This window comes from Protopterus annectens, chromosome 3.part0, assembly GCF_019279795.1.
Source record: "Protopterus annectens isolate FY-2018-M chromosome 3.part0, PAN1.0, whole genome shotgun sequence".
NCBI lineage: Eukaryota > Metazoa > Chordata > Ceratodontiformes > Protopteridae > Protopterus > Protopterus annectens.
Genome location: NC_056731.1, coordinates 1,276,899,887 through 1,276,920,181, shown reverse-complemented (window position 1 = coordinate 1,276,920,181; position 20,295 = coordinate 1,276,899,887). Strand labels below are relative to the sequence as shown.

The following is a 20,295-nucleotide window of genomic DNA, read 5'->3' as shown; positions in this document are numbered from 1 at the left end:
TTGATCTAAAAATGTTAGTAAGGAAAATGAACTTGAAATTGACTTTTGATGGTGTAAATAGGAATCAAGTGGGTTTGACTTTGAAAAAACCAAGTAAGTACATGCCCCCAGCTAATGTTGTTACCAATGCATACGAAAGGATATGTGAGTTTGACATTAGGGAGCATTATAGATGGGCAATGAGTCCACACTACAAGTGGGCTTTTGATACGAAGGACAACTTGACTTTTGAAGAGCATGAATTGTTGGATGGGTTGGTAAATGACATTTCTATAAGATTTATGAAGCCCGATAAAGGAAATGGCTTAGTGCTTATTGACAGGGTTGATTATGTCAACAGTATTATGGCATTATTGGCAACGGATACTTACGAAGATGTTAGTCTTAACGAATTAAATATTGCCTATAGTAAGGTTAGTTTGTATATTGAGGACTTACTTTGGCAAGGGCATATTAATGAGGATGAGTATAGGTATCTGATTAATGATTATCCAATGGTTAGTGGGATTTTTGGAATACCCAAGATCCACAAGGGCTTAAATAATTTAGCATTTAGGCCAATTGTTGATGGCAAGTTTAGTAAAACCTGTTTTATAAGCAAATTTCTTGATTTTGAGCTACATAAGGGTTTAAAAGTATTTAATTACATTACCAAAGATTCGTGGTCATTTTTGGAGAGGCTAAAGGGTGTTAAATTCACCAATGATACTATTATGATAACAGTTGACGTTGTAAACTTGTTTTCAGTTATTCCCACAACAATAGGGCTTGAATGGTTGGAGGTTCAATTGTTAAAAACAGGTTTATTTGATCAGGATAGAATCAACTTGTTGGTAGGCCTAATGGAAATTGTACTCACTAACAATTTTATTCAGTTTGAGGGGAGTTTTTTTAAACAGACAACTGGTGTAGCGATGGGGGCGGCATGCGCCCCGGTATATGCCAATTATGTAATGGCATACTGGGAGCAAGAATTTCTTTTTACTAGCAGATTTATGCCCCACATTAGCTTTTACACCCGCTTCCTAGATGATTTGTTTATCATCTGGGAAGGTGGAATTGATAAGTTTAGAGAATTTATTGAGTTTCTTAATAATTAGCTGTCAGCCCGGTTAATTCTGAATTGATATCTACCATTCATAGAAAAGCAACATTTTCGAATTCATATCTGAGTTATTCAAGTTGTCATCCTGACCATCAGAAGAAGGCAATAGTTAAAGGGCAGATGGTCAGGGCAGCGAGAATGACCAGTTTGGATGTTGATTTTTTTAAAGAACTTGACTTCATCAAGTTGATGTTTATTAGGCGGGGTTATCCAGCGGCACTGTGTGATTGTATTGCGGATGAAGTAAAATCCAAAAGGGCCAATGGTGTGTATTGGGCCTTATTGCATGGAAAGCCTGATATTGGAAATGAGCATGTTGATAGTAATGCTGTTCCTATGGGTAACATCATTCTTAGAGAGGATGAATCTAGTGCAGGGGTCAGTGGTGACCATCCATTATATTTTATTACCACTTTCTCCTTTGATGCACCTTATATTGCTGAGATTATCATCAATAATTGGAAAATTTTGAAAATGGATCATTCGGTAAGTGGGAAATTGGGGAGACCGCCTAAATGTGTTTTTAGGAAAGGACTTTCTTTTAAACAATTATTGGAAAAAGGTGATATTACACACACTGTTTCTTATAGGAGTAAGGGTAATTTTAAGTGCGGTAGGTGTAGTGTTTGTCACCTGATCAATGTGACGGGTGCGGAATTTAAGGTGGCTGGAGTTACTGTTAGGGTTGGGGCTCATTTTGACTGTTATACCACAAGTGTCGTATACGCGGCTATGTGCACACAGCGTCCGGCCTTTTATATTGGGAAGACCTGCAGGGCTTTAAGAGACCGAATTATTGAACATCAGTCTGATATTAGGTTAAAGAAAAAGACCAATGCCCTGTATAGGCACATTGACACCAATAGTGGGCATCATTTTAAGTTTTGTGTGATCCAACAGATTTTGGTAGATAAATGTGGAAGAAAACTGGATGTGCACTTAGATATAGGTGAGATGAAATGGCAGTTGAAACTTAATGCATTGGAATTCCCAGGCATTAATAACTGTGTTACTATTATGCCCATTTTAAAATTAAAAAGTATATTGGGTTGAATTTGCTTGCACTTATAATGTTGTACACAATGTATACATCGATTAATTAGATTTGTAGTGTTGTTATGATCAATCTTCATTACAAATTGCAGCAATTCAGTTTTGTTTGGCTGTTTTTAACTTTTCATTCTGATTTTAGTGTTGATACACCTTTTAGTAGGTTTGTGATTGTGCTTTTTACTATGTATGCTGGCCTTCATATTGATTGTTAATTATGTTAATTAAGATAATTATTCAATTGAATTGTTCGTGATGTCATTTTTAGGTGTGTATATAAGGTTGTTTTTTTTATTTTTTTATTTGCATTAAGTTGTGTTCTGATGAAGTCGGATTAAAGATGAAACCTAGGTCAACTCGTGGCTTTGTTCATTTCTTTACTGGTTGCTTCCTGAGTTCATTTGCTGGTGAATTTATTTATTCCTGGTTTGGTGTTTTGTTAGTATGTGTACTACATGTGACAACAATTTCCCGTATTCTCCATATGTCTGGACTATGGGGTAGGGTTGCAAGGCAGAAGCCTTTTCTTACACAGAAAAACATCCAGGCCCGGCTAAATTTGCAAAATAATACATCATCTCCAAAAAGCATGTGGGAAAATGTGTTATGGTCTGATGAGACCAAGGTTGAACTTTCTGGCCACAATTCCAAAAGGTATGTTTGGTGCAAAAACAACACTTCACATCAACAAAAAGAACACCATCCCCACAGTGTAGCATGGTGGTGGCAGTATCATACTCTGGAGTTAGTTTTCTTCAGCTGGAACTGGGGCTTTTAGTCAAGGTGGTGGGAATTATGAACAGTTCCAGATATCAATCACTTTTGGCCCAAAAGCTTCAGGCATCTGCTAGAAAGCTGAATATGAAGAGGAATTTCACCTATCAACACAACGACCCCAAGCATATATCCAAATCAACAAAAGAATGGCTTCACCAGAAGAAAATTAAAGTTCTGGAATGGCCCATACCTAAATCCAATAGAGAATCTGTGGGGTGACCTGAAGAGGGCTGTGCACAAGAGATGCCCTTGCAATCTGACTGAGTTGGAGCGCTTTTGCAAGGAAGAGTGGGCAAATATTGATGAGTCAAGATGTGCTATGCTGATAGACCCCTACCCAAGAAGACTGAATGTTGTAATTAAATCAAAAGGTGCTTCAACAAAGTATTAGTTTAAGGGTGTGCACACATGCAACCAGCGTATTGTATGTTTTTTATTATTTTTTTCCCCTAACAGATTTGCTTGTTCAATTGAATTGTTCAGGTTATAGGTCACATTAAAGGTGGGAAAAGTTTTGAAATGATTTATTGTGGTCTCATTTTTTTTATATCACAAAAACCTGGCATTTAACAAGGGTGTGTAAACTTTTTATATCCACTGTACTTGGTCAAGAAAGGTGTGTTGAAGGGATGCAAAGTAAACTAAAGCTGAACAGCACCACAGTTTCTTTCCTTAATCAAAATTTCTGTTCAAGCCATCATTGGATGAAAAGGTTGTGTTAAAATGCACTTCAAAGTATACAGAAATTCATGGCTTCTTGAAAAAGTGCATAAGACCAGGTGTGAGAAAAGGAGGAAAAAGGTAATGTGTATGATATAGGGAAACCAATATGGGGCGGAGGGGCAGGGAACAACTGCATATGGTATGGTTGGCCTGTGTGTCTCTGTTGGGGAGGGCTGAAACAGTATGCCCAGGGCACCATTTCACAAAGTCCAGAGGTGGATATAGAGTTGCTGTAATGTATCATTGGTAAGTTCCAGTAAATCTAAAAGCCCCTTGCTGAGGTGGGCCTACATAATGTAAGAGGACTGTAGCTACATGTCAGTCTGTGATTACTACTAGTAAATGTTGCAGGTTGCTTAGGAGGAGTGCTAGTGATAGGGTGATATGTACACTGGAAATGCCTAGAGGCCCCTAGAATGCTAACACCAGCCCGAACTGGAAGGTCTTGAAGATGTCTTCGAATTTCTGCTTTTAGGAGTTTGAGCCCCAAATATTGCTGTACAGTTGAGAGGTATGCAGTCATCCATAAACCCATTTTCGCATACTGGGGTCTGTATATTGTTTCAACAGTGACAGTCATCTAGTGCCATTGTTCACATCGCCGAGCGGCCCGTAACCATCTAAAAAAAAAAAAAAAAAAGCAGCCTTTCATTGCATCCTGTGAGCTGTGGCACATTTCCCAGCAGTTGTCACTAACAGGTCGAAGGCGGTATTATTCTCTACGGACTAAGGCTCCCGTGCAAGATTATTGAGCGCATAACCTAGTCACTTACGAGAATAAGAATATGGGCCACTGTACTACAACAGTGTTTTAACGGCATTTTATGAGCGTGACTTCTGTTTGAGTATAAGCGGAGTGCAGCTCCATTGAAATTCTAATTTTAACATGTAGTCTCCCAATTCACCAAAACTAGAAAACAAGTCTGGACCGTAAATTACAGTCATAACGACCCGTAAGAAGTTTGTTTTTAAGTTGCGTTCAAGCATGCGCTGAATGCGGCAGACCACAGGAGGGGCCAAACGAGTCCTGTAACACAAGGGACACTGACACCTTGCGACTTAGAAATCTGATGTTCGCAATTTTGACAAAATAATACCAAGTTGCGACTTGCGAGGAACTATGGGGCGGGTGCAGTCCTAGAAGTCACAGCTATGAAGCCAGTAACAACTCTTAACCCAAAGAACATCTTCATTTAACTGAGCAGGTGTATGGAGTTATTCCCCCGCCAAAAAAAGGTTTCAGAGAAAAGTTACTTGGCGGTGGTGTGCTGACTGCTGAACACTAGTCATTCATCAACCGCAAGTAACATATCCTGTATCGACTGTTCCTTTTTCTGCAGCTTGCTATGACAGAAGGACGAACTAGAATAACGATGTGTGTGTGTGTATATATATATATATATAGAGAGAGAGAGAGGCATTGGAGAGTTTAATAGAAACGCTGTTGCAAACATCCCTTTCTTGTACTTTTACCCGTTTATAGGTTACCAATACAGAACTTGCTTGGTAGCTACCTCTCTCCAGATCAGACCGACCTTATGCATGGTGCTGATAGTCTTACTATGTAGTCTGTCTTGTTGAAAAACTCGTATAAACTCTTTCGCTGCAGCTACATCTTATTTTTAAGCCAAACGTTTAGCCTGCTTTTGTTGGTACATCTGTTTTTCTTGTATCTATATATTTATATATATTTTGGGACGCTATAGTTATTTTAACATTAGTTGTAACACTGAACACACATACGCGTTCCCTTTCCTCAGGCTCGTCGTGTGAATATATACTATTCAGGCAATATTTAATTGTGACGCCCGCATACCCCCCCTCTCTCTCTTTTACTTCCAAGTTTAAATGCATGTTTTCCCAGGTTAGCAGTCTATAGAGGCGCCCGGTGACTGTGATGGCCCCTTTAAGAAAAGGCAGGCAGCCACCGCTGCTGCCCGCCTGGAGTAGCTGAAGGTCACTAAACACAAAGCACTCGGCAGCGCTGCGGTCCAATATAGCGCATGCGCCCTGCCCGAGGACTGGCAAAAAGCAGCAATATGGCGAGAATGCCTGGCAGCGGGGATTGTAACACTGGCGGCAGTAGAGGCGACGGCGAGAACCACCACCGTGGCAGAAGTGGCACGGTCCGTAACAGCAGCACGGCGAACAGTGAAGAAGAGGATGATGAGATCCAGGAGGTACAAATCACTGGTGACGAGGAAGAAGAATACGGGAGCAGACTGGACTGGGACGAGGGGGCGCCGGACCAGGAATGTTGTAATGGGCAAGACGGAGAGGCGGTCCATATAATGAATATGGACCAGCGCGGCGAGCTTGAGTCAGAGCTAGAACTGCTGCACAACTGTGGACTGGACTCTGATGCGGAGGTGGATCTACAGCGCCCGGAGCGGGCAAGGCTGAGTGAGAACACCCGTCTCGCCACTCGCTATGCTGTGCGTATCTTTCGGGAGTATCTGACAGAGAAATCCCAAAGTCCAGACTTCGAAACAATGGACAAGGAGGCGTTATGTAAAGTGCTGCGCTCCTTCTACGCAGAGGCGAGATCAAAAAGCGGACAGCTGTATAGCAAATCTTCACTTATCAGCATCCGGAGCTCTTTGAACAGGTATCTGAACGAACCGCCTTACTGTCGTACCTTGGATCTTACGAAGGACCCCGAGCTTAGGAGTGCCAATCTTACTTTGGCAGCAGTGATCCGGAAGCTGGAAGAGCAAGGGGCAGGGCCAGTGGTCCAGAAGCAAGCAATCACAAGGGCTGATCTCAGAAAACTTTACACCTCCAATGAATTCAATACGAACACACCGTTTGGGCTTCTGAACAAAGTCTGGTTTGAGACTTGCATGTATTTTTGCACAAGGGGTAGAGAAAATCAAAGGGAACTGGAAGAGGATTCTTTTGGGTTAGCCATGGATGAAGATGGGAGAAAGTTTGTTTATTTTAAAACATTAGGACCATACCATAAATCCAGGTCTGCTTCCTGGAGTAAAAAGAGGGCTGATAATGATGATGAAAACTTACCAAGAATGTATGAAACAGGTACAGAGTTTTGTCCGTATGCTAGTTTTGTCAAGTACTTGTCAAAGCGAAATCCACTTTGTAAAGCTTTTTTTCAGAGGCCTAGAGACCATTGTAATGAAAGTGATGTGACATGGTATGAGAACAAAGCTATTGGCAAAAACCTTTTGGGCACACGAATGCAGATGTTGTCTAAAGCAGCCAAGTTGTCCAAGACTTACACAAACCATTGTATAGGTGCTGTGTCCATTGCTACTCTAAACAGTATAGCTGGAATTGGTAGCAAGGTGGTCTCTCCATGCTCATCAGAGGCACGGAATGGATCACACCATATCCAGTTGGTAGCCCCTTTTGTTCTTGCTACAGACCATGCTCTTAATGAATTTAAAGGTGAAGTCACAGCAAAGCATGTTTTGTATGAACCTGTTTATACTGCTGAATCCTGTGGTCAGCCTTCCCCTAAACGACTCTGTGTACGCCCTCCTGATCCTGTAGACTCTGGGGTGGTCATGTCTGTTGTAAAGGATCAGCAACAGCCTAGTCCTCCTGAAACCAATGGGCACATACGTACCACATCACCTACCATTGTGTCAGCTACCCAGGTAACAAGTGCAGCTTGAACCATTTTGTTTGTGTTTTCAGTACTTTTTAAAGCTAAAATGTTACTCAAATTAGGAAGAGACAATGCTGATTGCTTATTGGTTTGTAGTACCAATTTAATTTTCATGTAAGTATTTCAGTTGAAGGGTCACCTGTAGGTCCATAGGCACATAATGAAAGGATTTGAACCAAGGACTGGTTTCAGCAACAGTTGTCACTAGATCTGTGAAGAGATTCTGTGTTTGTATTTAACTGTGCTGGGCCAAAGATCCTTTTCAGGCACTGTCCAAGCTATGTAGGCCAAATCACCATCTATTGTAATCACAGTTATTGTGTTAATTGAATTTTTCACATTGTTTTGTTGTATTGCTTTGTATCACTGCATATGTACTTTCTGTTATGATATGCTGTGTCCCCAGTCCTGTTTTTATGTGTGATACTTTTTTTCATGGTCAAAGTTGTGTGCATTGTTTGTTAATCCTCGTTTGATTTTGTTGCATGCATTTATTTTGCTTTGCTAACCAGGAAGGTCTAATGGGCAGAGCCTTTTGGCCCAGCTAGACCCGCTTTAAAAGTTATAATCTGTACATTATAGTAATAGAAACATGTAGTCAGAGTACCGGAGAAAGAATAATGTATATGCAGCATATTAAGAAAATTGAAAAGTTTAATATATAATTGTGTGCAAGCAAAAAAAAAAAAAAATAGACATACAGCAAATGCTTAGTGATTACTGTACATTATTTATAGTTTAGCGCTATTACATTCTGACGTATTGCAAACATGACTGAGTAAAAGCAGATGAAAATTTTTGTTTCCTTTTTAATTGTGTCTTGTGTGCCCTTCCTAAGGGTTTGAAAGCTCAGCAGGATGGATTGATTGGAAGGTATACCAATGCACTGTAAATTGTCTGGCATCTGCACAAGCCTATTTCTCTTCACCGTCCGCCAAAAGCCTAGATAATGCAATGTCCTCCCAAGTCTGTCACATAAGCAGTATCCATACTGGAATCTGTTGTTCAGTTTCCTTGTTGCCATTACTTGTGCACTTTCTACAAAGTTATGGTTGCTGTTTTCATTCACCTTTGTAGCACCCACCTTATAGTTGGACAGCATGAATCCTTGCTGGCATTGTTGAGTTAGCTTTTAGTACTTTTAGTAATGTGGCTCTGGGATAACAGTAGTTCGTTCGAGATGTCTGTGACATTTGCTTGTATATTTTTATATTATGTAGTTCAGAATGCTTTTTCTTATGGCCAGAGACACTGCAACACTGTTATTCAGCAATACTGAAGTGCTGCTATCTACACACAGGATTTTCTGTGGAATAAATGTCTAGTTCCTTGCTAATCACATCTGTCTCCCACCTAGTCATTGTCTGTAGACTATCATATGGTGGTTTAGGGTTACCAACTCTTTAACTTCTAAAATGACAAAGTCTGTTGTGAAGAGTGATAAATCCTTCACCTTTTCTATAGTCAGATTGGTTGCACAAAGGGAGCATGCATCATTGAACAAAATTGCTGGAAGGGAAAGAACTTGATTGGTTGGTTGTGAAATTATACCAGACACTGTGGTAAAGCAGTAGATGCTTGGCCATCACTGATAGGCTGCATGTAATGGTGTCAGGTGTATTGTGACTATGGATGTCTTTGTGAGCTGCTATGTAGAAGGTAGTTTGGAGGATAAATTGTAGATGCATGAAGCACTGTAAGATTGTTGGTGTGCATTAATGCAGGGTGTTAAATTATGTCTTTGAAAAGCTGAAGTGCTCACTAGCTTAAGTAGAGAAAGTTTCTGTACTTTTTATTTTACCCTGACCCAGTGGATGTAAGTGCTGATTTTTAGGGGTCGTTCAGGCTAACAGTGTTTTTTCACTGATTTGCCTTTAGTGGGTATGTGTTTGCTCTGGGAACCAAACCATGATCTGGCGATGAAGTATATTACTTGCAGCCTGTTACTAAGTTGCCCAGTTAACTATTTCATGCCAATAGTTTAACTGATTTTGAATCATTTTAGTTCTCCCATGCATTCTGTTAAGAAATTTTTATGGCATGTTAATAGCTTGGTAGATTTTGTTTGCACCAATCTTTTGTTAAAAGTTGTGAACTAAAATTTTTAGAAGCCTTGTGAATGAAACCTTCCACCCACTTTTTGTTGCTCAGCAGTAGAGATTCTGCATTTTATTTTTATGATGGCTGTATTGATTCCTAGATGTTTATTATAAAGAGAGAAAGGTATCTAGCACGTCTGCATAGCAGTAGTCTGGTAAGAAGGTTGTATTACATAGCAATAATTAAAAATTTGTTTATTGTTAACCATATATAATAAAGGCCGCATTATGCTTATCTGTGTGGTCATTGTAGCATGAATATTTATCTACTTAATGTTTCTTACCAGAGTGAGTGGGCTGGTATAAGACCTGTTTCATCACTACCAAGGCCATGAGGCAATTGCAACAAAAAGCAGACACAGCAGCAATACTGAAAATGTAAGACAAGGTACATTAATTAACATTCAACATGGTGAATGATAAGTAGACAAAGCATTATAAAAGCATATGTAAGATGAATATACATAAAATAAATCAGTCATTTTCAAGCTTACTACCCTAAAAGTTGATGAGTAAGCATAAACACGGTTGCAAATTAATTAAAATTCAGCCCTGAAGCAGATGCATTTATATTTATGCGTAAGAGGTGTAAAATAGAGCAAGAGATTGTTTAAAATAGTTTGGAAATAGTAGTGCTCAAGTTTCTGTAACTAGTTAACTCATTTGACTTTAATTATCCCCTTTTCTTTGCATTTGTAAGGTAGTTGGCCCATATGAATAGGTCATTGTGTTAGTGTTGTGCTTACAGGGATGAGCTGTGTGACTTTATGGAGCAGGCCTTAGGGAAGAGGGATAAGGGCTGTAAGTTGTGTGCCTTATCCAGTGCAATTCCTATACCTGTGAGATGTGAAGTATGAGGACTGGCTGACTGTGGACAAGCATGGAGGCATTTCAGTGGAAATGCTGGTTCTGACTAAAGGACACATGCATCTTTGCTATTGAAATGGCTAGTGCCTGAAGGGACATATCCCTAGGCCAGGTTTAACCTTTAGTTAGTTAAAAAGGTAATGTTCATTGGTTACTTAACAGTGCTATTTTTAACACAATATATTTTTCTCTGGGGAAATAGTATTACAATGTTTAATATTTACAGCTTCAATAGATTGATGTACTGCCAAGGATAATCTTTTCATCAATGCCCACCACTTCTGAAGTCACCTTGCACCTATGTGCTTACCCAGTGTGGAAACAGCTTCATGTTGTCACGCAAGAGTGCAGTCAGCAGTTAAAGGAGCAGAAGGGTGGTCAGAGGGAGGATTAAGAGAAAAAAAGATGTCCTATTTTTGTATTGTGAGTTAAGTAGTTTAAACATGCATGCATTATGTTTAGGTGTGACCATTTCATTGAGTTTAGATCTGAACACAGTGTAAATGTCACATGACTGTCAGTCATAAAATATAGAAAAATAATAGTATGTCAATGTTTTTGCTTTCCTGTGTTTAACGTTTCTGTAGTGTTGATCACTGGAATGTAATAGAAGAGTATTTAATTATTTAATTGTATTAATCTGGGTAGAATACTGATCCCTGGAAGGACATATTTTTTTGCTCAACCTAAGTTCAAAAAAGGAGATAAAAGCATATAGAAGTTTCTACAGATAAAAGAGAAATGACTGGAAAAAGAAATACTATTATTAAATAGTATTTATTGCAGAATATTTACAAAGCTTTGTAGTGCCTAAGTCATATTTTGCTAATTCACATTATTTTTAGTGGGGAGAAGCATATAGAGATGATGAAAAAAAGTGTCACAGTGGCTCTGCTTAAAATATGAGAGGATTGTTTATGTCATATGTCATGTACAATCAGAGTAATAGGCTTTGCATAAAACTTTGTTGGTTGTGCAGTCACATATTTAGTATTTAGCACGGGTTTGGAGGGCACATCTAGAAGGGGTGAGGGGACTGACTGGGAGTGGAACTTAGAGTATTTTCAAGACGGTGAGGATTCTGTCTGGGGTAGTGTACAAGAGTAAACAAAATATGTTTGAAAGATGAATTGGACAGCCTTTACATTTTACTGTGGAGACAGTGGTATTCTGATTAGGTGCTGTTTCTTTTCTCCTGAATGTTTGAAGAGAGGTTGAACCCTTTTATGATAGGGGTAATATGGAAAATATTGTGAGTGATGTTATGTTCTTTCTCTGGTGGTGAACCTCCCAGCCAGAAAAGGGAAAGAGTTTTGTTTTTAGATGTTTGAAAAGAAATGAGCCTAAAAGAACATGTATGTGGTGTAATGAGAGCTATATGGCTTTTTTGAAACTTAGTAGTGCTGCTCTGACCTTGAACTTATGGAAATAAAGTTTATTTTGTTGGCTATAGTTTTGTAGAAAGTTAAGGTTCTTTTAAGAGCAAGCCTACGATGGACAGAGCATATTCAGATTGTGCCATTAGGATCCCTTTCCCTATAGTCTACTTACCTACCTACCTAAGAGAGGCTGACATATTTTTCCTTTGGTAACCTTGAACGTGAAAATGCAAGTTTAGGTCTTAGTCTGTCCAGAGTCTTAGTGATTCCTGATCACCACAACAATAATCCCCTACAAGCTGCTCTCTCGTTGAAATACCCAAGTCCAGACGGGGCAGTTTTTAGCCTTTGAGAAATTTCAAAACAGTCTTTGACTCCAGCATTAGTTTTCTGGAGCTTACCAGTTTGTACGGTTAAACGGTCTTGTCTTGTTGTTATTGCAGCATAGTTGTACAGAATTGAGGAATTTGGTGAATTGCTGAACTGCTTACTGATTGTGTTTGGTGTCACCGGCCTACATTTTTGCTTCAGTTTTGGTTCTAGTGTTTTGAGTTCGGTTCTTGGTTTACAGCATGTCTACAGAATTGAGGAATCTGACCTGTAGATGACCGTGTCATCTGCATAAGTAATGATGGGGAGTTGGTTAATTTAAACGGAGAATAGTGGATATCATAAGCATAGCACCAAAGTGATGCATGCATGGTGCTTATGAGATGTATAAACCAGTGACTGTTGTAGCCTGTTGATTCAAAGTTTCTTTTAAAGTTTAGTCTTTGGGGGAGGGAGAGATGGTAATAAATATCAAGGATGTGAGCGCTTGCATTTGGGTGGTAGGCAGGTGTATTTTGGTTTAAGCAAAGTAGTATGTGGAAGAAATGGTTTGATGCCAGAGGTTTTTTGTTTTGTTTTTTTTTTTTTTTTTTACAGTAATCTGTGAAATGGCACCTTAATTCCATCAGCTCATTTATAGCCAGCCTGATATTTTTAAGTGTTTTACTACCGTGTTTTGTTGGCTTTTCAGAAGTTTCATATTTTACCACTTCTTTCTGTATGTTATGATTTTCCGTGGGATTCAATAACGCCTACACTAAGTGTACACCGTTCTGAGTGAACAAATAATACAGGCATAACTCATACCTTCTTCTTCCTGATTTTAGTTTTCCTGCAGATTTCCTTGCACTTTTAAATATTGACGGGGATTCATAAAGGTGACGGGGATTCATAAAGGTTACCACAAAGTGTAGACTACATGTACAATTAATATAATCTTTCCGAGTGACTAGAAAGCACAAAAAATGTGGTTAGGATGTTCCTGAATACATATCGTGTACGCTTAGTGTAGACTTTATTGAATCTGGTCCTTGGTTTGTTTATTTTTTTTAATTGTAATATTGCATTCCATTCAAGTTTTCAGATCTTAAAGGAATGTCCAAGTATTTCATAATTTAGTTGCAGTGTTTAGCTGACTGGTAGTAAAATGCTGTTGTAGAGTGGGCCTGTGTGTTAAGTAGCTCTCCAATGTCTCTTAAGGCAGCAAAAGATCTGTCTTATCATGAGCAGCATTTACCTTTATGTAGCAGTCAAATATGCGTACTTAAGAATCTGAAAATAAACTTTTGTGGAAATGGCTGCAGCCACATATTTAGTTTGCCAAACTATATCAGAAAAGGAATGGACATTTAACAGATGTGTGTCAAACGTAAGGTTTGTTTAAAAAAATCAGATCCTGCAGCTCAACTGCAAGTTGGACCAGTGAACATCCATGATTGGTGGTCATGCTTTCCTAAAAGTCCAGGTACCCCAGAATGGATTTGCTTTGTTTCCATGCAGGGGATTTTCCCATTTGTAGGTGCTACATTGCACAAGTAGAGTGCTGTAGGAATCTAGGGACCAGACTGTTCAAACCCCTCTTCCAATCCTGACCTTCTGCTGTGGGAGTGGCAGGTGACACTTCAACTCTTCCTCCAAGCTCACTAGCCTGCCATTTCTTCCATATGTAGCCATATATTCTGTAAAACAGTTGTAGCCAGTTCTCATGTGGATATAGCCAATTCCCCGTATATGGTTCTAACTTTGAGTCTAATATTCAGGTACTGCCTCACCAACCTGTCGCTTGTATGTACGAGCTCTCTCATGTGTAGTATTTGAACCATTTTATCTGCTGTCACATTAGTAATATCACACTATTGGTTTATCAGACCATGCTTGTTTCATATGGGATCACCTAAGTTATATTCAAAAATAATAAAAAACAGGTATTAAATCTTATTTCATCTTATAAGCAACACATTTGTTTCAGGTACTGGTGATGTTTTGGCACACAGATCAAGAAAATTCTAGTAAATGGCTGTGGCTCATCCCTTGGTATTCAGCCATCAAGTATGTATCCTCTGTATCATGAAATCTTAATTCATGAACGTGTTAGACAATTAATACTGTAAGCTACTAATGAAATTAACTATTTCTATGAGAATGAACAACATAGCAAATCTTTCAATGAAACATTGCTACTGAGTCATCACTGAAAAGATGCACTTGAACTTGGTGGGAAATGTAAGAATGTTACAGTAGGCGAGATGTCACAGATGTTTTATAAGTATGTGACTCCCAGCTGCGTTATGGCTCCTGTTGTCCTCCTTTTGCTCTGTGTGTGCAGTGCATGATAGTGGAGCCATAAAAACTGGGCTTTCAGAATGTCATGCCCTTGCATCCCATTTAGTGCCCTTGAAGAGCCACATTCAGTAGATCGGGAAGTCTTACTCCCCTAATGTCTGTTTGCACACTGTCTGCATCAGTTCTGATATCCCTGGCTTAAAAATCTGAGAAGAGCTGGATAGCTTGTATTAAATTGAAATTCATATAGACTCCCAAAAACCAACAGATATACCACCCTAAGTAACAATAATTCATATAGAGTTTGCAGGTCCTTAACAGCACGTTCAAGGAGACTACTATATCCTACCTGGACATTGAGTTAACAAAAGACCTACATAAGCAGAGATATAAGGCCCGGATATACAGGAAGAGCACATACTCAAACTCTTTCCTGCATTACACCAGTTCACACCCTCAACACCAAAAGAAATCAGTTGTTAAAGGACAACTAGTCCAGGCAGCAAGGATGGCGACCGAGGATTCTCATTTTGAAGAGGAGTGTGAGACCCTTAGGTCTGTATTCACACATAGGGGGTATCCAACACAATTACTATCTCAACTGATTCTAGAAGTCTGTAATAAAAGGAAACAGAGCATTTATAAACCAATTTTAGGTGGCACTGGATCTAGTGAGGTAGGTACAGATAGTTTTTCAGAGTACCTGAGGAACACCCACCCAGTAAGTAACATAAGTCTAACTAGACATGTCACATCATATACCCTGAGTTTTACAACAACATTTTGTCATGACTCAGGTGAATTAATAAGCACTATTAAGAAAAATTGGCGCGGTGCTGCGGTAGCTTTGTCGCCTCACAGTAAGACACTGTCCGGTTCGATTCTCAGCTAGAGCGTCTTCTGCATGGAGACATGCGTGAATGGGCGTACCTTCATTGAAGGTTGTGCGTCAGGGCTGGTAACGCGGCATATAAAAATCAACTGCCATTCATTAGCGGACCGGAGTTCCGCTGTGGCGACCCCTAACCAGGAAAAGCCGAAAGACACAAACAAACATTAAGAAAAATTGGGTGTTATTAACAGCAGAACAAGATATGGGAAGTAAACTAGGTGACCACTTTTTGATGATTTTCAAGAAAGGTAAGAATCTGAAAAACATTCTTGAATTAATTAAACCAATTTCTACTAGAAACCCCGGGATGCTGAGGTGCGAAGCATGTAATCAATGTATAACACATTGAAACAGGATGTAGATTTAATGTGAGAGACAAGACCTATTGGTTACACCAAAGGTTTAACTGTAACTCTAAATCTATAGTCTACATAGCATTGTGCCAATTGTGTCCAGAATTTTATGTCGGCAAAACCGACCATAAGTTTAAAGAGAGGGTTTACGAACATATTTACAATATAGGAAAGAAAAAAACTTGACAATGCACTAGCCAAACATTGCAGTGACTTTCCAGATCACAAATTCAAGTTTAAAGTCATTGACCAAGTCCAGACAGATATAAGAGGTGGACCAGTGCCCTTACTACTTGAAAGAGCAGAACTGTTATGACAACTTAAACTAAATGCCTGTCAGTACCCAGGCTTGAAGGCTTGAATGAGTTCTGCTGTGTCAAAAGCATTTTAAAACTGAAAGCCCTAATGAGATAAAAGTTTATATAATATATATATATATATATATATATTTAAATTTTTTTTTGTGTGTGTGTGTATATATATATATATATATATATATATATATATATATCTTTTCTACATACACATATCTATTTTCTAGTATGAATTTAAATATCAAACAAATCTAAAAAACAAATGAAAGAGAAAAAGATCTTTTGTTGGGAATGTCAAGCACTTTTTAAGTTTCTGACTTTTAGTTTTGGTTCTAGTTTCTGACTTTATAAGTCTCTTGTTTTTTAAAACAATGTACTGTATGTTTAAATTTATTGACTTGCTAATGAATAATGAATGTGTTTTAATGACCAAAGTAAGTCACATGATGTATATTTAAACATTAGTTAAGCAAGTTTTTTTTAATCTGAAGTTTTGCTATCTAGCTTAACAAAAAGCGCTTCATACTGACATTTTGTGGAATAAAAGACTTGTTTTGTAGTTACTTGTGAATATACAGCTCTTTTTTCTTGTTTTACATTCGTTTATGTTTATTTAGTTTTAAAAGTTTGGATCCTAGTAGCAAATGCTCAACTATTTTTTGGATTGTTGCAGTACCAAGCCTTTGATAGCTTCTTGACTGTAAAATCCTAGATGGGGTTATACGTTGTGAACTGTTTGCAGTGAATCTTTTCCATGGTAGGCCTCCTTACGACCATCCTGAAGCACACTGACCACTGCCTCAGCTGTCTTTTTATTCCATTATTTCGGCATATTTTTATATAACTTTTTAAATGTATTTCTGTATCACTGTTGCAGTATTCATAACTGTAGGGATCTTCTGCTAAGGATAACCCAAGGTCCTTCAAGTATACCAAAGCCTTTAGACCTTGAATGTGCTGTACGTTAGCCATACAGGACATAGGGCATAAAGGTGACGTATGGATGCAGATACCCAAAACTACTTAACTGCTTTGCTGCTGGTCTGAACGCTATCATCACTTGTCGGTCTGAATGGCCTTTGCTGAATACCTAGCCATCAGATAAGTGCCCCGTTAGGGTCTTTTTTTATTTTTTATTTTATTTATTTATTTTTTTATTATTGATCTTGCTTTCCTTTGCTTACCTGGAGTTCATGTCATCCAAGAAGGGAAAGTGTGGGAGGCAGACTCCCCATAAGGATAGTCACAAACGCAGTCTTTTTTTAAATTTGGATTCTTCCCATGACCATACCTGCTGTAGTATTTGTCACCTGTTTCTGCCTGTCTGCCCTTGAATCCTCCTTTGGCTTCTCATTTGAGGTTATGGGACCTTTAATTTTGCTTTGGAAAAAATTGACTCGGGCTCCTTTTGTGCCTGCTGTTTCAACTTCTCTGCAAAATTATATCTGGAAGACTGTCTTGTTGCTTGCTCTTACTTATGTTCCGAGGGTTACTAAGCTTCAGACCCTTATGGCCATTCCTCCTTTTTTGTTTTTTCACAAGGACAGGATGTCCCTTCATACTAATCCTCCTTATGCCCAAGGTTGTTAATCTGAAAATAGAGTTTACCCTCTCCCCAAGACCAAGGGTAGTGTGAGGAGATTTTCTAGTGAATATAGTGCAGGAACAATAAACTATGGGGCTAATGCTGAAGTCCAGATTTTCATTTTGACCATAATGCATGCAGAAAATGATGGGTACAGTACCAGTAAGGAGCTGGTTATGATTTGAATTGGCCCTTTAAAAATTTCCCCCATTGAGAGATTCACAGAGGTTGCAGAACAGGCAGAATTACTCGAATGTACCCGGAGGGCTCTCACAAAGTGAAATGCCACCACTCTTGCTGGGGGAGGGGAGACTGGAAAGTTGAACTGATCATTCTGAATTTTACTGTTGATGACAACCATAGTGTTTACCATCCAAGGTGTTATACACTCGCAGGATAACTTTCACATTTTCAGTTACAGTGGTTTAAAGCTAACCAGTGAGCACTTTTTGATTTTCAAGGAAGGTTTTACTTTTGTACCAACAACGAGCATGTGATACACTAATAGATTTAAAATTGTTTGTGCGAAAATTAAACCTGTTGGTTTTATACAGCAGAAACATGCCTGTTAATATAGGGGTTATGCGGAAGAAAAGTGTATTTAATCCCCCCTCCAGACACCATAGCACTCGTGGAGGGAGAAATTAGGCAGTGCATAAAAAACAATAAGAAGAAGGTTTTAAATTTGAGTAAGAAAGAATACGAGTTATTACAGGAAATTTAGTAAAAATAAACATCCAAGTTATGAAGCCTGATAAAGGAGGGAAGGGTGGTTTTAACAGATCTTTGGGATTATTCGGCTAGAATGTTACAGCTATTACACAGTGATTCCAGATACATCCAGACCTTCAGGAATGAAGTTAATGTGGCCTATAGGAATATAGACCAGACACTGGAAAAAAAAGTATTGCAAGGTGTAATATATAGCACTTTGTACGACTTTGAAAGTAACCATTCGGTTATCCCGTCTACATTTAGAATACCAAAAATCCATAAAAAACTCCTCCTAGACCCTCTTTTTAAGGACAGTAGTAGCTGCAGCAGGTTCAAAAACCTACCCCCATAACTGCATAGGTGAAAGAAAAAAAATGAACATATTCTACTGGATTCTTGGGATTTTCTTACAATGTTTAAACCCCCTTCCATGTTTGTTACAATTGATATAGTTGATCTATTTTCGGTTCTACCCCAGTCCACAAGGATGTTGTGGTTTGAGAATGTCCTGGAAAGTGAGAGTTTGACTGTGGGAGCACTAGGCTGCTGGTTGAAAATATGAAGTTAGTTTTAACGAACAGCTTCATGTATTTTGAGGGCAGAATTTATAAGCAGATAAATGGAGTAGCCATGGGTGCAGTGTGTGCCCTGTTCGCCAGTATTATTTTATATTTCTGGGAACAACCTGATATTTTTAAATCTAAGTGTTATAAACATATTTCACTATATTTTCTGATTTGGGATTGTACGGTTGCACTTTTAGGGGAATTTATGGTATATGTCAATATGGCTTACAAATAGGACATGGCAAGTATCATACAGCAATGGAAGGTGAAATCCTTGGTTACAATCAGGGTGACCCACAGGGCTCTATCCTAGGTCCTTACTTGTTCAGATTGTATCTTTCAGACCTAACTTTTTCATCTGAGGTGTTATACAGTCTATATGCAAATGACCTGAAATTGGGTAAACTGATTACATGTGTTACAGATAAAACATCTGCAAAATGACTTGACTAAATTGACCATTTGGGCACAGGAGAATAATATGCTGATAAATACATCAGAAACTAAGCATACATTTGAAAGGTGAATATTTAATACAGCACAGACTGATTGAAACTGTAGACTCATTTAAGGACCTGGGTGTATGGGTATATTCAGGTATGAGTTTTTCTGATCATATCAACCAATTGGTTAATGATAGTTATAGAACTTATATGTTGTATAAAAAGATTTATAAAGTCTAGGAAATCAAAAATGATGAAGTCATTGTTAGTTACATTAGACCCAGACTTGAGTTTGGAATAACAATATGTAAACCCTGTATGGAAACAAGGATGAGTAAACTGGAAAGAGTACAGCGGAAATATACCAACGGGATCCATGGATGTGAAAATTTATTACGAAAGACTAAAATATATGAATGTGTACAGCGTGTCTTACAGATATCTAAGAGGAGATCTTATTCAGGTATATAGAGCATTTAGAGATCACTATCTCTGGGAATGTTTGGGGTTATCAAAAAGTACTAGAGAATCATCAGATAACCTGTGTAGAAGATTCTATAGGAATGAGAAGTGTACTAACTGGTTCTCTGACAGAGTAGCTGATGCATGGAACATAGGTTCATAGGTTAGTATTAGGCTAACTGCCCTTGCGAGCCATTTTAAGCCTAGCCAATTATCCCCTGTGAGATTCAAACCCTGTACCTTGTGTTTGTAAGGCAAACACTTTAACCATTAGGCCACCCTCCCAACCCTGCAGATTACCAAATTACATTAAAGCAAGTGCTAGTTTAGATACCTTTAACAACAGCCTGGATGCTTATTATGGGAACAAGTGTTTTGGTGTATTGGCAAGCTAGAATGGCATTGATGCCCATGCTTGAAATGTATGTACATAACAACAGTATGGATCTTTTAAAATTTAGTAACCATTTTGGTATTGAATCTATTAATTATTTGGATGTTAGTATTTAAAGGGATTTTGATGCTATGAACTTTACATCCAAGATCTCTAGAAAATAACTTTTTTCTAATTTGTACTGACAGTATTTGAGTGATCATCCACCACACCAAAAAAGAAATATTAAAGGGCAACCAGTCAGGGTGGCAAGGCATGACATCTGAGTATATTGACTTTATTGTGGAGGTGGCTTGAATTAGAGAGATGTTCTTCGTGTTTCACTGTT

General features: G+C 38.6%; 1 protein-coding gene across 5 annotated transcripts in view; it reads left to right on the top strand.

Moving 5' to 3' along the window:
* KCTD1 (potassium channel tetramerization domain containing 1) overlaps positions 1-20,295 on the top strand; it is a 643,332-nt gene that overhangs the window by 250,779 nt on the left and 372,258 nt on the right. Inside the window, exon 1 of one of the 5 annotated variants that reach the window (XM_044065436.1) lies at positions 4,732-4,860. The exons of 1 other annotated variant lie outside the window; for it this stretch is intronic. Coding sequence is in view for 3 of the 4 variants with exons in the window: in XM_044065437.1 (XP_043921372.1) it covers positions 5,659-7,262 (1,604 nt within the window). In the remaining variant the exon portion in view is untranslated. Of the gene's footprint in view, positions 1-4,731; positions 4,861-5,632; positions 7,276-20,295 lie in introns of those variants that run through there. 3 more of the 5 variants (XM_044065437.1, XM_044065434.1, XM_044065433.1) reach the window with 3 other exon arrangements.